The 22,326-nt window shown below is 34.6% G+C and overlaps 1 protein-coding gene and 1 pseudogene across 2 annotated transcripts; both read right to left on the bottom strand.

The window, feature by feature from the left end:
• Positions 1 to 11,145: 11,145 nt before the first annotated feature.
• Positions 11,146 to 12,996, bottom strand: LOC116143620 (short-chain dehydrogenase reductase 2a-like). Of its 2 annotated transcripts, XM_031429081.1 has the most exons (3): positions 12,911 to 12,960; positions 11,976 to 12,685; positions 11,146 to 11,216 (listed from the first exon to the last, which is right to left on the bottom strand). In XM_031429081.1, exons 1-3 carry the CDS (start codon positions 12,946 to 12,948, stop codon positions 11,209 to 11,211), a joined length of 756 nt encoding a protein of 251 aa, XP_031284941.1. In that variant the 5' UTR covers positions 12,949 to 12,960; the 3' UTR covers positions 11,146 to 11,208. The 2 variants fall into 2 exon arrangements, with proteins under 2 accessions (XP_031284941.1, XP_031284940.1); XM_031429080.1 differs by lacking the exon at positions 11,146 to 11,216 and having other exon boundaries at positions 11,815 to 12,685; positions 12,911 to 12,996.
• Positions 12,997 to 19,034: 6,038 nt separating this feature from the next.
• On the bottom strand, positions 19,035 to 20,194 carry LOC116143416 (annotated as a pseudogene).
• Between the last annotated feature and the right edge of the window lie 2,132 nt (positions 20,195 to 22,326).

The raw sequence follows: 22,326 nt of genomic DNA, 5'->3' as shown, positions 1-22,326 counted from the left end.
TTACCAAAAATTGAATAAATTAATAATTTCTGAATTGGGTTTTTTTCTGGGGACAAACGATGGAGAGTTGGTAGTTAGACTAAACAACTTTTTCCCATCCAAGGTTTGCCTTAATGACCTTTTCCCATTAAAAATTTTCAAAATATCACTTTTTCACCCAAAGTTTATATTATGATAATACCCAAAATACATTTCATTTTCTCATTCGGCCTTCAGCGAGTTACTAGGAACCAAGTTAAGAGGGGTTTTGTAGAGCGGAAGACAATAGATTGAATGATGGTAATCGATTGAATATTCGACACTAAAATCTGCTAGAAATTAGCTAAGAATAGGAAATTCTAGCTTTACGGTGGCCGATAATCGATGAGAAATCAAATACAGGAGTGAGAGAGATTTTACAGAAAGGAGATTGAAGGTTTAAATGATGGTGGCGGAGATGATTTTCACTATTGGAATTGGCTTTGGGTAGTAACGGAAATCAGAATATTAACTTTGGGTGAAAAAGTGGTATTTTAAAATTTTTTGGGTGGGAAAAACTCGTTTACTCTTTGTAGTTAGCACCTGTTCCAGATAGCTACAAATTCTAATCTACCCATTTAAAAGTTTTTTGTCACTTCTTGTAAAGTGTCATTCTAAACTCGTAGTCTATAATATCTTTTATTCCTTTGTCCTTTAGGTATATATCTCCTGGTAGAAATAGACACTTTTGGAATAAGTTACAGCATTTTCCCACCCAAGGTTTGGCAAAACGACCTTTTCCCACCCTTTAAGTTTCAAAATGACACTTTCCCACCCTTTGTTAGATTCTGTTATGTTTTCCGTTAATATTTCACTGAAAAGACAAAAATTCCCTTAAACATTTGATTTTATAAATTTCTTATTATTTTTTAATTGGCCAAAAAGTCAAAAAAAAAAAAAATAGTTGCCCCATCAACAAAGTTAAGAGTGACATTAAAATTAAACAACCTTGGTTGCGTTTGTTTCAGTTTTGGGAATACTACTTTTAGTATTCCCAAAAAAGTTAAACAGTAAAATACCCAAAAACTCAGATTTTTGGGAATACTACTCCCAATATTATTCAACTTTTTTTAAACCCCTTAAATTTGATAATTTAATTAAATACCCCTAAATATTTTTTTAAATTCACAAAACACCCAATAATCCACATTTACCAGATTCCGGCCACCACCACCGGAAAATGACCGGAATCTGGTAGGATGGCGCACTACCGGCTGAATCTGGCCGGTAGTGCACCGATCTAGCCTTTTTCGGCCAGATCCACGGTGGATCTGGCCGGAAAGGCCAGATCTAGGCCAAAGATCTGGCCGTTGACGGCCAGATCTTTGGCCGTAACAGTCGGTCACGACGGCCAACAAGCTGCTTTTCGTGACCTCAACGACGACCGTTGTTGGCCGTCGTTGAGAGCAAATACGGCCAGATCTGACGTAGATCTGGCCTTTTTCGGCCAGATCCACCGTGATCTGGCCGGAAAAGGCCATAGCGACGCATGACCGGCAAGATCCAACCGGTATGCGCCCATAAGGCGACTCCGGCTACCTCTGGTGGTGGTCGCCGGCTGGGGTGTTTGAGGGTGGGTTAGGGGTATTTTGTTAACTTTTATGTTTTATTATAAGGGGTATTTTGTAAAAAAAATAAACATAAAAGGTATTTTATTAATTTATAAATTCTACATCGTAATACCCACCCAATTCACTTTTTTTTAACTTTTTTCAAAAAACTTTTCCCAAAACCCCCAAATTTTGAACCAAATGGAGCCCTTAATATTTATTTTTATAATATCATCACTATTATTCAATAATCTACTAAATTTATAATATTTTTCATAATATAATATTTTTTCGTTTTTACTAATTAACATAAAAAATCAATAGTCCTAATTAATTAAATAAACAAAGGAAAAAATATATTTTAATATTTGAACTAATAAATAATCGAGTAAAGATTTTGATTTAACTAAATTTTAATTTAAAATAAACTAATTAAGAAATAAACTATTAAAGGGTATTTTTGTCTTTTCAATCAATATTAACAAAAAATACTAACAGAAAAGGTGAAAAAGTGTCATTTTGAAATTTGACGGGTGAAAAAGTGTCGTTTTGCGAAACCTTAGTTGGGAAAATGTCATTCTCCCAATAAGTTACTTGTGTATTTTCTAGTTTTGTCTGCATGAAATTGAGCCGATCGATATTCTGATTGTTCCCTGGAACTAAGATAGCTGTAAAAGAAAGAGAAATCCATGTAAAAAAAAAACATGACCCCATTTGCTATATTAATAAATGTAACTTGATTTGATCAATCTTTTTGACATTTATACAAATATGGGATCCTGAAACGGATGATAAATGAAAGAACAAAGTGACAGCAAATTGACCATCTGGAAGTTAACAAAACTTCTGAAAATCTCGGTGTTCTTTTTGAAGACACCAAGCATATGACGACTGGGGTTGCAGTCTATACTACAGTCTTTCAATTCGCTTAGTTTAACTTCTACATAAACAATGCAAATCAGTAATAAACTGATCAACCAAAATGAATAATTCCAAAAGGTTTTATCACTTCATTGGTATAACTCTGGGAGTAATTCTGTCGTTTCACTAGAGTCGTCCATTCATTGGAGAAGTAGTTCAGGCACAATTGATGAAGAGAAGGAAGGAAGAGTTTGTGTTTGATGAATGTGGCTCAAGAGATGACAGGCTGGAAGAAAAAGGTTGACGTTTGACGACTCTCGATCGTCGTTTCTGATTGTGACCGACCGAGGTAGCCACCCAGTCTCTTTCAGCGTGCGTGTACACCTAGAAGCCCTCAATAATTCTTTTATTATATTACAACATGATATGAAAAAGACGATTTTTGTTTATTGTTAGCATATGATTATCATTATTTCCAACCTCATTAATGAAGATAATGAATCCTATAACTTGTTTCCAATAATCCTTATTAAAGGAAAAATATACTTTCCCAACTAGTTTTTTGCATACCCAAAGACGGGGATGAGAGAAGGTAGATGGATTCATATAGATATTATCAGATTTAGATCTTATGACTCCGTATGATTTTGTTATGAAAAGACATCTGTAAGAGTTGAGAGTGTCTTTATACTATATAAACGATCAATGTCTTCGTCTCTTAACCGATGTAAGACTTTGACACTAACAAAAATAAATCACCTCTCTTGACATAATACAATATCACAGGAGAGATGATCTGTAATTACGTATATAGTCTTTTTAGCCGATTACAAGTCAATCTTAGCATCATCATAGGCTTTTCCTCATGATCTCTGTCGATGCAATTTTAGAGTGACCGTAAATAACATATTGATGTCGGAATAGGTTTAGATTAATATGTTACTTATTAATCTACTTAAACCAGCATGGTCCCAGGTCATTAACTGCTCCGAATTTCGCAAGATCAAAGTGGAACCCTCTCTTAAAATTCAATCTTTATTGGGTAGAACCTAACCATTTGACCCTTCATATCACAAGAACAGATAGAGGATCGAAATTAAAGAAATGCAAGCAGATGGACAATGATATTTTGTACATAGCAATGGCATTTAAGATATCGGCCAGTTGGATCCAGCCAGGAACGAACGCCCTCGTGTGCATTGCATGGGGCCTCAACAATCATTCTCCCAACCATCATGCAGAAATTCAACTACATACAGATACAATCAAATTGAAAACCATATGGATGGGAACTGGCTTTTAATATGTCGTTTACCAATTATTGTTCAAGTTTTTGATTCTTGCTGTCTGATATAGAAGGATAGAGAATCCCATAAATGAGATTTCGCATTAATGGCGCTTCGTGGATGCATGCATATCCATTTCTCGTCCACTCAATCTGTGCAATCATCTAATTTTTAGGTCTTCTCACACTCTTGGTAGGAGGAAGATCCTTGTCAAACGATAGACTCGCTCTTAAATGGGCATAGTTAAAAATTTATTTGTGATTGAACAATGTATGAACCAGAATAGGTGGTTTCCTGCACAGTTTTATCCAGGAAAAAAACGCATATGGATGGCGAGGGTGGCCCTCATCTCCTAACCGATGTGGAATTTTGGCACCAGCAACATTCAATCAAATATATTTTTTAAAATTCTTAACATTCCTTATACTGTATTAAAAATAAGTAATTACATTTAAATTTTATATTAAACCGGCACTTAATTATATGTTCTTGATCATACAAAATAGGAAGAATAAAATTGTAGAGATCACATTAATGGGTGGCCCCTTGGAGCTTGGACCGACAATGCTGGTGTAATGTTATAGAATCGGCTACAAAACAAGAATGTTAGGCTGGGAATTCAAACCCCCGGAAATGTGGGTTCCTCGATAAACTCCAAACCAAGTTAATGAGAGGTTTAGTTTTGGGAATGGATCGAGTTTCTCTCAAGGGTCTGAGAAATTGTGATGGGTGAGGGTAGGGGGCCGAGTGATAAAAATAAAAGTTAGGTAATGAGTGCAAATCAATCCAGTTTGATTGAAAAGTCTCAAATCTCAATGTCTGTTGAATGGTCAAAACAATTGAACTTGTCACATGTAAACCCTCGTGCTCATGTCATGCATGGCCAATCTTGATTTGCTTCTCTTTATTGTGATTGTGGTGGAGGATTGGCCGATTTCTTCTTTTGTGATCTTTTAGTGAAAGAGTAATACTAACCTTACAAAGAGTCGTTCAAAGAGTCAAATCTAGCCCTTAAAATTCATGATTGTTCCTTTCTCTTTCTCTTTTTCCCTTCTTTTAAAGGTTAGATTTGACTCTTTGTATGCCTCCTTATAAGACTAGTATTACTCTTAGTGAAAAAGTTTTAAGTAAACTTTTAATAAAATCACATCTGAATTACTGCATATGATTGTTCTGTCTTAATTATCTTAAGTTTATTCGAACTTTTCATGAAGAAATTTTTGGTTTTGTGTTTGAATTGTTATTGGGGAACTCTCGTCCTGCGTGTACAACTTCTAACACCAAAACCCAACTCACTTTCAAAAATTAGTTTAACAGAGGAGTGAGTCCAACCATATATAATTTAGGGATGTTCAAAAGAATCGATTAGAACCACAACCTGCGAGTACCCGGGGTTTGGTTCCGGTTCCTACCCGGAACTGGCCATCAATGGGTAGGTTCCAGTTCCAAATTTTTGGAACCGAAATCGGAAGCTAAGACTAATATAAAATAAAATTAAAAAGTAGGGGGATTAACAAAAAATTTTGTAGAAAAAGTAATGTGAATACATTTATATTTATATTTCATAACATTTAAAGTAAGTTGGTTTAACTTTTGAGAATCTATCTTTACAAAGTAATGAGGTTTGTAATTTTGAATTTATAATTTGTAATTTTATTTTTGTTACCAGGTGCCAGGTGGGGGGTATTTGTAAGTTTTTAAGGGTTTTTTTGTCATTTTAAAAACTTTTGGGGGGTCATGAACTTTACAGGATACCTAGAACCGAAACCGAAACCGTTGTTACAGGTTTTAGTTCTAGGTACCTACTAACCGGAACCGTCGGTTCTGATTCTAGTTCCAAATTTCAAGGAACCATTGGTTCCGGTTCCGATTCCGGTTCCAAATTTCAAGGACTGTTATATATACTATAACAGTCCACCAATTTAACGATGTAGAATAAATACAACTTCTAACCTTCTTAATTCGTGTTATATATGATGCGTTTTTTTATTATTATTTTATTAGACAAAAGTAGAATGTTTGGGCTTTGTTTGGGTCGACCAGATGGTTCACTTCACAAATTAAAAATGGGCCATGCTGAAAGCCTAATATGTGGAACCATGTAGCCCAACTTAACTTCATCATCCTCATCATCCATGTCCTTCAACTCCATATCAAAATACCATCCTTGGGCCGAATTTTAACATTGTGGTTCAATTTCAATTTAACCCCTTCCTTTTGATTATTTTAAAAATATCCCCAAGTAAAAGGGATAGATAAGGATACTGACACGCTGCCACATTACCAAACTCATTTATTACTCAAAAAAAAAAAAAAGGTAAAAACTTGGATGGATCTATTAAGGTTATGATTTTTGCCATCAGTGCTCATTCTTTTTTTTTTTTTTTTTTTTTTTTTTTTAACCCAAGTGTCCATAATAATTTCCGTGCACACATAAATCATTATAAACCTAATAGATTTGGTAAGTGTAAATATGATATCGAATAACCCACCCCAATAGATTTGGTAAGTCATAAATATGGTATCGAATAACCCACCTAAATATATAAGTCTTGTTATCGAAGAAAGAGGTTCTTATATGTCATCTTAATGTTCTCATACATATCCAATTGTCCACCCATGGTTGCTTCTTTATTCCAATAATATAGTAATTCTAAATTATTCCATTAATTATTATACAACCCACTAAAAATTAAGGCATAAAAATGGATGCAAATCATACTATAAAAACATCTAATAAGAAATCATCAGAATAATCAGAAGTATATATAAATTAAAAGCTAAACAATTGGAAACAACAGTTTAATTTCATAAGGGATTTGTGGTCTCACCTTGATCATCATAACTTGGAAACATCAACCATTCATCAGGAGATGAGTTTTGGTCACTTTCATCTCCATCTCCAAGTTTTGAACTATCCTGGTGACCAAACCCCACCCTGGAATTTTCCATTGCATTATTAATTTTCTCTAAATGTGGGTATTTTGAATGTTCAACAATCTTGCCATCTAAAGTTTTCAGAAACCCTAACCACCAAGAATAAGAAGAAGCCTGGTTTTCTCCCCACTCGAATTCCAGGCTTTCCATGGCAGCCGGTGGCGCTGCAGAAATCGTAGGTGCAGTAGTTGACCATACGGGTTCCGGGAGAGGCATTGACTCCGTCAATGAATAATAACAACATTGTGAAGAACTTGCAACTTTTGGTATTGATGCTGCTGCAACTATACCTGTTGATTTTGTGGTCGATGTTTGTTTCATTGAAGATCTATGGAGCTGCAAGGCTTGAACAATCTCTCTTCTAGCTTCAGCCATGTTGATTATACAATCCTGAGGAACCCTTCTAGTATGAGACCTTCTTCTCATCGGCTTTCTTATAGAATTATTCTTCTGTGAACCAAAATTCTCCATGGCTTAATTAACAAGCTAGAGGTAGACAAATGGGCAAGTTAAGATCGAGATTTGAGAAATGATATGATGCGTAACAGTACTGGAAGTAAGTGGCAAAGTTGAAAGAGATGAGTCGTCAGAGAGATTAACATTTAAGGTGACACGTGGTAGGATGAATGGACACATCAAATGTTAATATATGAGAAATGTCATTGTCAATTATATAAAGTCCACGTCCGCCCACCGCTGCGGTTTTAAAGGCTGATGATGCTGATGCTGCGGCAGCCACCAGTAGGCATTAGCGCCACTCTGCAGTAGGCAAAAACTGAAGGAAGGTTCTGTTGATGGTGGATTATTTTTTCGAAGTACGATGGGATTGGTCTTGGGCATGGCATCTCAAAGAGTGTCAAGGTTAGGCATTTAAGTCTTACAACTATGTGTATTAAACAATTACAGCCAAAAATAAATGAGGAAATGATTTTTTTATATTTAAATTCATAGTCTCATTAATGCTTTAATACTTTAAGTAGTTTAAGTTGACAGCGAAAAAAGTGACTCCGATAGAATTCACTTTTAAAATCTAGTTAATTAGCTTATAAGTGAGGGAGTCCAATCACATATATACATCATAATAACTTATTAATTCAGTGATAAGATATAAACTCAATTTTAATACCCTTTCTCATGCTTATTATGTAAGATCAGGTCTAAACTCATCATCGTCTCAAACAAACGTAACAAATGTGATTTCGATATCATGATAAAATGGATTTGGGTAAAATTCACTCTTAATTGAGGAGAGAGAACCGAATCACAAATATATCTCATAATAGTCCATTAAGACGGCGATGGAAGACAGATTCAACTCCTATTGAGAGTTTGACTCATTAGTGAGGAGACAAAATGAGAGACAGGAAATCATAGCGTTTCATCATTTCTGGAACCATCTTTGACTATGTAAGGATGGCAAAAGGAAATTACAATGTTGGACCTTGTCCACGCTTAGCCTTAGTGGAATCTCGGGCTCTTGCCTCCCGGTATCGGACTTGGACCGGACCCAAACTTCTAACTGTTTGGATCTCAACCCAGTATGATAAGTCTTTTTTTTTTTTTTTTTTTTAACAGCCTTTTCTATTTAAACCTTTTATTATGATTAAATTAAATTAAAAATAAAATAATGGCTCTGATTATTGGAATGAGTCAAAGGACACTAGTTATCTATCTGACAAGATTCCATTCACTCACGCTACTGAATCAAGAAAAAGAACAGTACAGATAAAGCTTCGCTTCTTTAATTAGTCTCCAGGTGCATATTTATAATATGGCTCTTTGAAGATTCTTTTTTTCCATCAAATCTCTGAGCAAATGATATGGGAATGTGGCATTAGCCTCTAATTTAGTTGATTTAACATTGATTCAGGAAAGTATATTCTCCATCTCGTATAGAAAGGTTCCTCACCATGCATGCGCTGCAATTTCTGACTACTTTGTGGATCCAATCCAAGCCTGCCTAGCCATCAGTTAATCATCATTGTTCTTAAATTTGATTAATTGTAGTTAAGTTTTAAAACCATCAATTATAAAGTGGTTACCAGATGAAAGAAAAACAGATAAACGAACCACTACTGGGCCTGATGATAAAAAAACAAAATGAGATTTTATAAGCTCTTGAGTTCGAATCCCTCAAACATTAATAGAGGTAACCATTGATGTTTTTATTAGACCGATTAGTTTGAGGGTCTCAAAGGAGTAATTGAGATACGTGTAAACTGGCTTAGATATTCCTAACGATTAAAAAAAACAAATAGATAAACTAATGAAGTGTTCCTATTGATATTTCGGCTAATAATAAAGCAACCAACCATGTATGACTTTGTAGTTTCAATATTTTATAAATCCAGGGAAGGTTTTTGGCAGCTTACCAAAGTTGAATAATTTTACACTTCTATTGAGCTGTTTACGAGTCATTCACAGACAAAATTTTTGAAAATCTCTCTTTTGTGCAATGCAAAGATGCATGCCAGCTCGGAGAGAAAGAGAGGAAGATATTAGGTTAGAAGATTTTAGGTTAAAACTTTAAAATATTATGGGGAATACTTAGTTTCTCATGCTTCACGTGGATTCCCACAAAACCATAGTCCCATAGGTCTCCGAAAAGTAAACTGTATTTAAGACGAGGGAGAACGACATTTTCCCACAGAAGGTTTGATGAAATGACACTTTCCCACCCTCCATTAGGTTCTATTGGTATTTTCTGTTGAATATTTGACTGAAATAATAAAAATACCCTTAAATAGTTTATTTCTTAATTAGTTTATTATAAATTAAAATTTAGTTAATTCAAAATTTTTATTCGATTATCTATTAGTCTAAGTATAAAGATACATTTTTTTCTTTGTTTATTTAATTAATTAGGAATATTGATTTTTTATGTTAATTAGTAAAAAAGAAAAATATTATAAATAATAATGTTGTAATATTGATGACATTTTAAATAAATATTAAGATTATTTAACTTTAAACAATTTTATAGCATTACTTCTAACTTTTTAGGTGGGGTTAACTATTTTTTCTTTTTTCAATTTTTAATATTTGACTTTTTGGCTAATTAAAAAATAATAAAATATTTAAGGGTATTTTTGTCTTTCAGTAAAATATTAACGGAAAACATAACAGAACCTAACAAAGTGTGAGAAAGTGTCATTTTAAAAGTGGATGGGTGGTAAAGTATCGTTTTGCCAAACCTTGGGTGGGAAATGTCGCTCTCCCTTAAGAAGAAAAAGGAAAGAGGATCATATTTAACACTAGAAAGTGTTGATTAATTTAAGTTGCATGTTCGTCAACGACAGCTAAGTGCGACCAAAGATCTGACCGGTAGTATATCATTATATCATATTCGGGCCATCTTCCGATGGTGGTGGCCAGAATCTGGTAAATATGGGTAGATGGGGTGTTTTTGTTAATTTTTAAACTTTTTTTTTGTGTTTAGTTAAATTAATAAATTTAGGGGGACTAAAAGAATTGAATAAAAATATGATAGCATTTTCTTAATAATGAAACAAACATTTATTTTGAGGATAAGATTAGAAATATGATAAGAAAATAGTAAACCAAACACTTAGGGGTCCGTTTGTTTTATTATTTTAGATAGGATTTTGGGAATAATATTGAGTAGTTGAATAGGGGAGTATTACGAGGTAAAATTTAAAATTTAACAAAAAAAACTCCTAGGTTTGCTAATTTAACTAAACACCCCAATATATAAAAAATTTATAAAATGACAAAAACACCTTCACCCACCCATAGTGCCAGATTTCGGCCACCACCGTCGGAATCTGGTCAGAAAATGATGTTATGATGCAGACCAGTCAGATCTGGTGGGTAGGGCGTCGATATGGCCTTTTTCGACCAGACCCACTATGGATATGGTCGGAAAAAGCCAGATCTGGTCGTCGATAGCTGCAAAAGTCTAGATACAGCCGTCGTTGTCGGTCAACGACGGCTATTTCTTTGGGTTTCGATCGTTTGTAAGTTGTTGTAATAGATTCCGGCTACAACCAATGGTGGTTGTCGGAATCTGGCAAGTATGGGTGGGTGAGGGTGATTTTGTTAATTTTTAAAATTTTTTTGGGGTATTTATAAAATTAATAAACTTAAGGGGTTTAAAAATAATTAAAAAATATACTAATATTTCTCAAATAATTAAACAAACAAGTATTTTAGGAATAGGACTTAGAATATGGGTAGAAATAATAAAACATACGGAGCCTAGAATATTTTTACATATTTTTGGAATCAATTAATAAAAATGTGTCAAGGAACTGAGAATCACATCAAACTTTATGTGAATATGTTAATAATAATATAGATAATAAATAATACAAGGTACATTGTCAGCGTATTCTTAATTCCTTACATTTATATTAATTAAAAAAAGGGTGTCACACTGTCACATGGCTAATGCAGCTGCAAATTGTACAGTACTTCTCAAGGCTTTAATTGTTTTTGTTGTTTTTCTCCAACTTTCCTGGCTGTCCTTGGACGAATTTTTCTCACATGGCTTCCTTTAATTCAAGAACCCATTATAGATTTATGGGGTCAACTCTTCAGCTTTCTGTTTGTTGGAAAAGAAAATAGAAAAATAGTTTAATGATGAGTGCTCCAATATTAAGCCTGGAGATCAAGAATATCACAAGAGAATTGATACAAGTACACCATTCGTTTAATTAATTAAAGTTCTCCTTTTTCTTTGGAATAAAATCCATAATAATTTTAATTAAATTAGCACAAGCGATCATCTATAGATACTTAAATTAGTGGATGGCTACAGCTTACTGTTTAAGCAACGGCCCTTAATCCATCTCAAGGATTCCTATTCAAATCTTTATTTTTTATTTTTTTTGGTATTTCAGAATATTCAGACCAATTTATGCGTACCTCAACGAATCATTCAAGGACCTGAAAACCTTTTAAATAATAAACAATCTCCAAACTACTAGATACAGATTCGTATTAAAATCTTTGAAAACTATATATAAATGATGAGATAACTGTCAACTAATTAAGCTTAAAATAATTAATTAATTAATTATGAAAAGCCTTTCCCATTAGGCAGTCAAAGAGGTGATCTGGTTGTCCAATCCAATGTGTCTCTTTCATTGACATTAAAATGGTATCTTCAAGGTTTAGTTTAATCCTCATTTAGAGCCTTGGAAAGGGAATTTAACTGAACTACAATTAATAAGAAATTTTTATTACAAACCAACACAATTTCTTGATGTGGTGACTCCACCATCTACAACAAGATTATGGCCGCTTACATATTTTGATTCATCGCTTGCCAAATAAAGAGCAGCCTCTGCAATATCTTTACCTCTTAGAGTTGAACCTTTTAAATTTCCAAGTCCATTCACAAAATCTTCGATTTTATTCACTTCTTGTTTACTAGGAATTCCGAAATTCATGCAATCATCTTCTTCTTCATCATCAACTGTCTTCCAAGCATTAACGAGCATAGAAGTCGCAACACCAAATGGGGAAATACAGTTAACCCGAATCCCATATCGTCCAAGCTCGCACGCCGTGTTCTTTGTGAGCCCAACAATGGCGTGTTTTGAAGCTGTATAAGCATGTGGACCGAGCCCTCCCATGACTCCAGCTACACTTGCAGTCGAAATTATGCATCCGCCTCCTCTGGGAATCATGACTCGAGCCGCGTGTTTAATTCCAAGAGCGGTTCCTTTGACATTCACACGCATGACTCGATCGAATTCATCTGGGTCGAAATTGATAATGCTCTTGTTCTTGTACTGGTTTCCAAGCACCCCGGCATTGTTGAAAAGAATATCAAGGCGTCCGTAACGAGAGATTGTTGAGTTTATCAAATTTTCCATGTCGTCTTCTGAGCTAACATCACAGTGAACAAAGCTAGCTGAAGGAGATAATGTATCAGCAAGTAAATTTCCAAGTTTGTCTTCAACATCGGCAATGACTACTTTGGCTCCATGTCTCGAGAATAGTCTTACTGTTGCTTCTCCGATGCCTCTAGCACCGCCTGTGATAATTGCAACTTTGCCCTCCAACCTGGAAAATAGCAACAAAAGTTCATCAAACTCAACGCTCAAGATAGAAAAGGCCAATGTATCATTAATTTTATAATGTATTACTGCAGCTCCTTTCCATTAAAGAAAACTGTTGCACATTGGAATATGCTCATTTGATGATGGAGTTTCCGATGAAATCTTCTACTTATATTTGTTTTTAAAACGAAAAAACTAGAGAAGTTGAGAAATGTCAAGTAACAGATACCTTTTATGAGAGATTGGAGGACTGTCTTCCCAACCCATAACATGAATACCCTGAAGGGTTGGCTCGGGCATCACTTGAGCAGGCATGGTTTAAGTTTAGCGACAAAAAGAGGTAGAGAAAGAGAGAGAGAAAGAAGCTAAGAAAGATTGGTTTAGATAAAGAGAATATAGAGAAGGGTATTTATAGGCAGAGATTCCCAGAGGTTTATGTTAATGGTAGTGGGTTTGGTTACGTGAGTGAGCTGTTCTCTATCAAAGGGTAACTTCCTAAGAAATGTCCATTACATCAAGCCTCTCGCTTGTCCCTCAAGTTCATGTTTCCATCTTCCCCATCTCCATCTACCAAAACGCCCATTAATTAAATGATTTTCATCAACCTACTTGTTTGACCAAAACTATCCCTCCATGGTTTCAACTTTCAAGCTAGCAGCTACTGCTGGGCGATGTAATTAATTGCATCATGATAGTCAAATCTTGGATTAAATTAAACTATAATAACGTCATTATTTATAATTAATATGATATGCACTATATTTATTTAAGATTAAGCTAGATCAATATTAAATATTCACAACAATCAATAGATGATAGAACGGTCAACTAGAATTCTTAGATATATTAATCAAAATATCTTGAATTTGATCCACCTCGACGCTTAATAGGGATGGCTATTGAAGGTTTACTCTATCGTTAACTTCAGAAAACCAAAAAATTAATTGAAATGCTTGAAAAATGATACAGATACCCTCAATCACCAATATATATTTACTGCCGATTCCTTTTATATGGTACAAGTATTACAGAACATCTAAGTGGCCTCCATTAAGATCCTTTTGAAATTATATACTCTAGCCATAACCATTGAAAATATAACATGCTAAGCAGAAATGCCAAGGTATATTATTCGCCGGCCAGACATATGACACTGGTGTGAACATCCAGGACACTTATAAAAAATTTGCTGATCTCTTAGTAAATGAATATATATTTTGTTCCCACTTTGAGTTCACACAAAGAAAAATTACAAGCTTTTAGGTAGAGAGTTTCACATAACGAAGCTTTAGATTGGAGCCAGCTAAAGGCAGATTTTGGTGTATCCAAAATTATATGACATCGAAGCTAGATATTAAGATATATTTCTGGAACAAACAACGAGGATCTAGCCTTCTATAGCCTATGTTTTTCCAACTAGATTGTGTACAACTATAATATTGTATGCTGTTACTTCTGCCAAAAGCTAGAGATTTGCCCAGACTGGAGCTGGATCTCTGAGGGTTTGACGAAGGATTTGGGTACTTGTTTTTCACCTAATTCAACTGTTTCTGCCTCAAATCCAAGATAGATAATCTCTGGATTTGTTTAATATCCCAGAAAACTATACCACATGGCCTTGCATGATCCTTTTTCAGTTAAATGTATAAATTAATTACACATACTTGCAATTTATAAAATGGGAAAAAAAGTACAAAATTATTGTAGGAACTGAAATAAAATAATCAAATACACAAACACAAATAATTTACAAATTCCTCTCTTCCAAGTTTCCTGTAACACGATCACTTTTCTCTGTTTGAGTTCTTCACGTATCTTCTGTAATCTCTAATAGTGTCAAAGAAATCCCAAGTCAAAATTCACCTAAAACTTTAATCAATTCTCAACACAAAAGGCCTTTGTCTATCAAAATCAGAGTGACAGAATATAGAGCAAAAAACAGTGTATCTATGGATGTATATTCAAGCCCCAGTTCCAAATTAAAATATAAAGAGTATTAACTGTTTGTAACTGTTATAATCTTCAATGCTTTTATTCCTCTTGAAATTGAGTACTGTATACTTAGTTTTTTTTCGGTAGAGACAATATTAACTATCTTTAAGTAGTTTGGCGATTCACTTAGGACTTTTAGGTATATTACTCAAAAAGTGTTGAGTTCGGATCCTCATTACTACTAATACGGGATAGTTACTGGAGGCTTATTTGGTTGTTAACTTTAGGATTCGAGAGACTAATTGAGATACGTGTAAGCTGATTCGAACATTCCTGAGTACCAAAAAAAAAAAAATAATATATAGAGACAATATTTGTGCATAGTGACGGGCAAACTAATCGCCTTGAACACGCAACAAAAAATAGGACCAAATCAGGACAAATATTAGAATATAGCTTTTATTCAATGTATTTTTGTATCTAATTGTAAAGAACAAATTAAAGATGGAGTCAGTTAGTGGCAGCAGACTCAACCCAACAGACCCTCTTTCATTTTCTTCTAGTTAATTGTTTCTACCCAAACCTTCATACTACAAGAATCTGGGAATTGGGAAATGTATTTGACCAAAACAGTACTGGTTATATATTTCTACTTACTTTAATGTGATCTCCATCGAATTTAAAGCTGATTTCGATGTATAGCTAATCATCGAAAGCAGCAGCCTCAAGTTCTTGACCAAANTCCAAACATTAATAGAGATAACCATTGAAGTTTTTACTCGACCGACCAGTTTCAAGGCCTCAAGGGATTAGTTGAGATACGCGTGTAAACGTAAAAATCTACCTGTACAGAAAGGGAGTTTAATCCCGTGAGGTTGAGGCCACTAGCGATCCGCTGCACCTGCACACGTAGAGAAACAAACGCGTGAAGCGAACGGAAAACATCCGGATAGTGTTTGTCGTAGGCACTCCGACGCTCAAGTCAGCAAGGCTGAAACAGGCTATTATAGTGAGAGCTAAGGAGTAGAGAGGTTACCACAAGTCTAGTCGGGGACTGTGACTACGGCAGTGATATGAAGCTCTTGAGTCAGAGCTTTGGGTGTGAAGGTGTAATGTCCATTGTGATCGAGAGGGCTGGCCTCTGTTTATATAGTGACAGTCTGGTCTCCCAATCCTAGTGGAAGTAAGAGTCCTAGTGTGACTATGATGCAAACCCTAGAAGAGTTAGGACGGTGGTGAGCTGTCTTACTAGCATCCGAATATGAAGGTGATCTGAACAGGAAAGCCACTTTGAGTAGGAAAGTGATCAGGAACAGGAAAGTGACTTTGAATAGGAGATTGATCGGGAACAGGAAAGTGATCACAAAGGGTCATGGGCTCTGAACTCGCCTATAGGCTCAAGAAGTGAACTGGAACTGGGAGGCCCGTGCCCAGATAGTTTGGACAGGCCGTATCTCGTATCAAATGGAACTAATCTGGTTTGGGCCTCTTTGGGATTGGGCCCGATCTCTTCCTCACTGGTGGTTCTGTTTTCCTATTTGGGTCAATGACGATTTATGATCCTAACAACGCGTAAACTGGTTCAGATAAACGAATGATGTGTTCCTATTGATATTTCGGCTAATAATAAAGCAACCAACCATGTATGACTTTGTAGTTTCAATATTTTATAAATCCAGGGAAGGTTTTTGGCAGCTTACCAAAGTTGAATAATTTTACACGCTATTGAGCTGTTCGAGTCATTCACAGACAAAAATTTGAAAATCTCTCTTTTGTGCAATGCAAAGATGCACTGCCAGCTCGGAGAGAAAGAGAGGAAGATATTAGGTTAGAAGATTTTAGGTTAAAACTTTAAATATTATGGGGAATACTTAGTTTCTCATGCTTCACGTGGATTCCCACAAAACCATAGTCCCATAGGTCTCCGAAAAGTAAACTGTATTTAAGACGAGGGAGAAAGACATTTTCCCACAGAAGGTTTGATGAAATGACACTTTCCCACCCTCCATTAGGTTCTATTGGTATTTTCTGTTGAATATTTGACTGAAATAATAAAAATACCCTTAAATAGTTTATTTCTTAATTAGTTTATTATAAATTAAATTTAGTTAATTCAAAATTTTTATTCGATTATCTATTAGTCTAAGTATAAAGATACATTTTTTTCTTTGTTTATTTAATTAATTAGGAATATTGATTTTTTATGTTAATTAGTAAAAAGAAAATATTATAAATAATAATGTTGTAATATTGATGACATTTTAAATAAATATTAAGATTATTTAACTTAAACAATTTTATAGCATTACTTCTAACTTTTTAGGTGGGGTTAACTATTTTTTCTTTTTTTCAATTTTAATATTGACTTTTTGGCTAATTAAAAAATAATAAAATATTTAAGGGTATTTTTGTCTTTCAGTAAAATATTAACGGAAAACATAACAGAACCTAACAAAGTGTGAGAAAGTGTCATTTTAAAAGTGGATGGTGGTAAAGTATGTTTTGCCAAACCTTGGGTGGGAAATGTCGCTCTCCCTTAAGAAGAAAAAGGAAAGAGAATCATATTTAACACTAGAAAGTGTTGATTAATTTAAGTTGCATGTTCGTCAACGACAGCTAAGTGCGACCAAAGATCTGACCGGTAGTATATCTTATATCATATTCGGGCCATCTTCCGATGGTGGTGGCCAGAATCTGGTAAATATGGGTAGATGGGGTGTTTTTGTTAATTTTTAAACTTTTTTTTGTGTAGTTAAATTAATAAATTTAGGGGGACTAAAAGATTGAATAAAAATATGTAGCATTTTCTTAAATGAAAAAAACATTTATTTGGGATAGATTAGAATATGATAAGAAAATAGTAAACCAAACACTTAGGGGTCCGTTTGTTTATTATTTTAGATAGGATTTGGGAATAATATTGAGTAGTTGAATAGGGGAGTATTACGAGGTAAAATTTAAAATTTAACAAAAAAAAACTCCTAGGTTTGCTAATTTAACTAAACACCCCATATATAAAAAATTTATAAAATGACAAAAACACCTTCACCCACCCATAGTGCCAGATTTCGGCCACCACCGTCGGAATCTGGTCAGAAAATGATGTTATGATGAGACCAGTCAGATCTGGTGGGTAGGGCGTCGATTGGCCTTTTCGACCAGACCCCATAGGATATGGTCGGAAAAAGCCAGATCTGGTCGTCGATAGCTGCAAAAGTCTGATACAGCCGTCGTTGTCGGTCAACGACGGCTATTTCTTTGGGTTTCGATCGTTGTAAGTTGTTGTAATAGATTCCGGCTACAACCAATGGTGGTTGTCGGAATCTGGCAAGTATGGGGGGTGAGGGTGATTTTGTTAATTTTTAAAATTTTTTTGGGGTATTTATAAAATTAATAAACTTAAGGGGTTTTAAAATAATTAAAAAATATACTAATATTTCTCAATAATTAAACAAACCAGTATTTTAGGAATAGGACTTAGAATATGGGTAGAAATAATAAAACATACGGAGCCTAGAATATTTTACATATTTTTGGAATCAATTAATAAAATGTGTCAAGGAACTGAGAATCACATCAAACTTATGTGAATATGTTAATAATAATATAGATAATAAATAACAAGGTACATTGTCAGCGTATTCTTAATTCCTTACATTTATATAATTAAAAAAGGTGTCACACTGTCACATGGCTAATGCAGCTGCAAATTGTACAGTACTTCTCAAGGCTTTAATTGTTTGTTGTTTTTCTCCACATTTGGCTGTCCTGGACGAATTTTTCTCACATGGCTTCCTTTAATTCAAGAACCCATTATAGATTTATGGGGTCAAATCTTCAGCTTTCTGTTGTTGGAAAGAAAATAGAAAAATGTTTAATGATGAGTGCCCAATATTAAGCTGGGAGATCAGAATATCACAAGAGAATTGATACAAGTACACCATTCGTTTAATTAATTAAAGTTCTCCTTTTTCTTTGGAATAAAATCCATAATAATTTTAATTAAATTAGCACAAGCGATCATCTATAGATACTTAAATTAGTGGATGGCTACAGCTTACTGTTTAAGCAACGGCCCTTAATCATCTCAAGGATTCCTATTCAAATCTTTATTTTTATTTTTTTGGATAGGATGTCCAGACCAATTTATACGTAAGAGTCATTTAAAGACTTGAAAACCTTTTAAATAATATACAATCTCCAAACAACTAGATACAGATTCGTATTAAAATCTTTGAAAACTATATAAAATGATGAGATAAATGTCAACTAATTAAGCTTAAAATAATTAATTAATTAATTATGAAAAGCCTTTCCATTAGGCAGTCAAAGAGGTGATCTGGTTGTCCAATCCAATGTGTCTCTTTCATTGACATTAAAATGGTATCTCAAGGTTAGTTTAATCCTCATTTAGAGCCTTGGAAAGGGAATTTAACTGAACTACAATTAATAAGAAATTTTTATTACAAACCAACACAATTTCTTGATGTGGTGACTCCACCATCTACAACAAGATTATGGCCGCTTAAATATTTTGATTCATCGCTTGCCAAATAAAGAGCAGCCTCTGCAATATCTTTACCTCTTAGAGTTGAACCTTTTAATTTCCAAGTCATTCACAAAATCTTCGATTTTATTCACTTCTTGTTTACTAGGAATTCCGAAATTCATGCATCATCTTCTTCTTCATCATCAACTGTCTTCCAAGCATTAACGAGCATAGAAGTCGCAACACCAAATGGGGAAATACAGTTAACCCGAATCCGTATCGTCCAAGCTCGCACGCCGTGTTCTTTGTGAGCCCAACAATGGCGTGTTTTGAATGTATAAGCATGTGGACCGAGCCTCCCATGACTCCAGCTACACTTGCAGTCGAAATATGCATCCGCCTCCTCTGGGAATCATGACTCGAGCCGCGTGTTTAATTCCAAGAGCGGTTCCTTTGACATTCACACGCATGACTCGATCGAATTATCTGGGTCGAAATTGATAATGCTCTTGTTCTTGTACTGGTTTCCAAGCACCCCGGCATTGTTGAAAAGAATATCAAGGCGTCCGTAACGAGAGATTGTTGAGTTTATCAAATTTCCATGTCGTCTTCTGAGCTAACATCACAGTGAACAAAGCTAGCTGAAGGAGATAATGTATCAGCAGTAAATTTCCAAGTTTGTCTTCAACATCGGCAATGACTACTTTGGCTCCTGTCTCGAGAATAGTTACTGTGTGTTCTCCGATGCCTCTAGCACCGCCTGTGATAATTGCAACTTTGCCCTCAACCTGGAAAATAGCAACAAAAGTTCACAAACTCAACGCTCAAGATAGAAAAGCCAATGTATCATAATTTTATAATGTATTACTGCAGCTCCTTTCCATAAAGAAACTGTTGCACATTGGAATATGCTCATTTGATGATGGAGTTTCCGATGAAATCTTCTACTTATATTTGTTTTTAAAACGAAAAAACTAGAGAAGTTGAGAAATGTCAGTAACAGATACCTTTTATGAGAGATTGGAGGACTGTCTTCCCAACCCATAACATGAATACCCTGAAGGTTGGCTCGGGCATCACTTGAGCAGGCATGGTTTAAGTTTAGCGACAAAAAGAGGTAGAGAAAGAGAGAGAGAAAGAAGCTAAGAAAGATTGGTTTAGATAAAGAGAATATAGAGAAGGGTATTTATAGGCAGAGATTCCCAGAGGTTTATGTTAATGGTAGTGGGTTTGGTTACGTGAGTGAGCTGTTCTCTACAAGGGTAACTTCCTAGAAATGTCCATTACATCAAGCCTCTCGCTTGTCCTCAAGTTCATGTTTCCATCTTCCCCATCTCCATCTACCAAAACGCCATTAATTAAATGGTTTCATCAACCTACTTGTTTGACCAAAACTATCCCTCCATGGTTTCAACTTTCAAGCTAGCAGCTACTTGGGCGATGTAATTAATTGCATTGATAGTCAAATCTTGGATTAAATTAAACTATAATAACGTCATTATTTATAAAATATGATATGCACTATATTATTTAAGATTAAGCTAGATCCATATTCAATATACAACAATCACTGGATGATTGAACGGTCAACTAGAATTCTTAGATGTATTACTCAAGATATCTTGAATTTGATCCACTCGACGCTAATAGGGATTGCTACTGAAGGTTTACTCTATCGTAACTTCAGAATCCAAAAAAAAATAATTGAGATGCTTGCAAATTGATTCAGATACCCCAATCACCAATAAATTTACTGCCGATTCCTTTTATATGGTACAAGTATTACAGAACATCTAAGTGGCCTCCATTAAGACCTTTTGAATTATATATCTAGCCATAACCATTGAAAATATAACCTGCAAGCAGAAATGCCAAGGTATATTTTCGCGGCCAGACATATGACACATGTGTGAACATCCAGGACACTTATAAAAAATTTGCTGATCTCTTAGTAAGAATATATATTTTGTTCCCACTTTGAGTTCACACAAAGAAAAATTACAAGCTTTTAGGTAGAGAGTTTCACATAACGAAGCTTTAGATTGGAGCCAGCTAAAGGCAGATTTTGGTGTATCCAAAATTATATGACATCGAAGCTAGATATTAAGATATATTTCTGGAACAAACAACGAGGATCTAGCCTTCTATAGCCTATGTTTTTCCAACTAGATTGTGTACAACTATAATATTGTATGCTGTTACTTCTGCCAAAAGCTAGAGATTTGCCCAGACTGGAGCTGGATCTCTGAGGGTTTGACGAAGGATTTGGGTACTTGTTTTTCACCTAATTCAACTGTTTCTGCCTCAAATCCAAGATAGATAATCTCTGGATTTGTTTAATATCCCAGAAAACTATACCACATGGCCTTGCATGATCCTTTTTCAGTTAAATGTATAAATTAATTACACATACTTGCAATTTATAAAATGGGAAAAAAAGTACAAAATTATTGTAGGAACTGAAATAAAATAATCAAATACACAAACACAAATAATTTACAAATTCCTCTCTTCCAAGTTTCCTGTAACACGATCACTTTTCTCTGTTTGAGTTCTTCACGTATCTTCTGTAATCTCTAATAGTGTCAAAGAAATCCCAAGTCAAAATTCACCTAAAACTTTAATCAATTCTCAACACAAAAGGCCTTTGTCTATCAAAATCAGAGTGACAGAATATAGAGCAAAAAACAGTGTATCTATGGATGTATATTCAAGCCCCAGTTCCAAATTAAAATATAAAGAGTATTAACTGTTTGTAACTGTTATAATCTTCAATGCTTTTATTCCTCTTGAAATTGAGTACTGTATACTTAGTTTTTTTTCGGTAGAGACAATATTAACTATCTTTAAGTAGTTTGGCGATTCACTTAGGACTTTTAGGTATATTACTCAAAAAGTGTTGAGTTCGGATCCTCATTACTACTAATACGGGATAGTTACTGGAGGCTTATTTGGTTGTTAACTTTAGGATTCGAGAGACTAATTGAGATACGTGTAAGCTGATTCGAACATTCCTGAGTACCAAAAAAAAAAAAATAATATATAGAGACAATATTTGTGCATAGTGACGGGCAAACTAATCGCCTTGAACACGCAACAAAAAATAGGACCAAATCAGGACAAATATTAGAATATAGCTTTTATTCAATGTATTTTTGTATCTAATTGTAAAGAACAAATTAAAGATGGAGTCAGTTAGTGGCAGCAGACTCAACCCAACAGAC

This window comes from Pistacia vera, unplaced genomic scaffold (assembly GCF_008641045.1).
Source record: "Pistacia vera cultivar Batoury unplaced genomic scaffold, PisVer_v2 Contig430, whole genome shotgun sequence".
Lineage (NCBI taxonomy): Eukaryota > Viridiplantae > Streptophyta > Magnoliopsida > Sapindales > Anacardiaceae > Pistacia > Pistacia vera.
The sequence above is the reverse complement of the archived record's forward strand: the minus strand, read 5'-3'. Positions and strand labels throughout refer to the sequence as shown.

Excerpts from the sequence above, each read along its gene's own strand:
- LOC116143620 (XM_031429080.1), bottom strand. The coding sequence starts at position 12,996 with ATGCCTGCTCAAGTGATGCCCGAGCCAACCCTTCAGGGTATTCATGTT. Across the intron at positions 12,686-12,910 it reads CCTCCAATCTCTCATAAAAG|GTTGGAGGGCAAAGTTGCAA; the intron begins GTATCTGTTACT and ends GCTATTTTCCAG.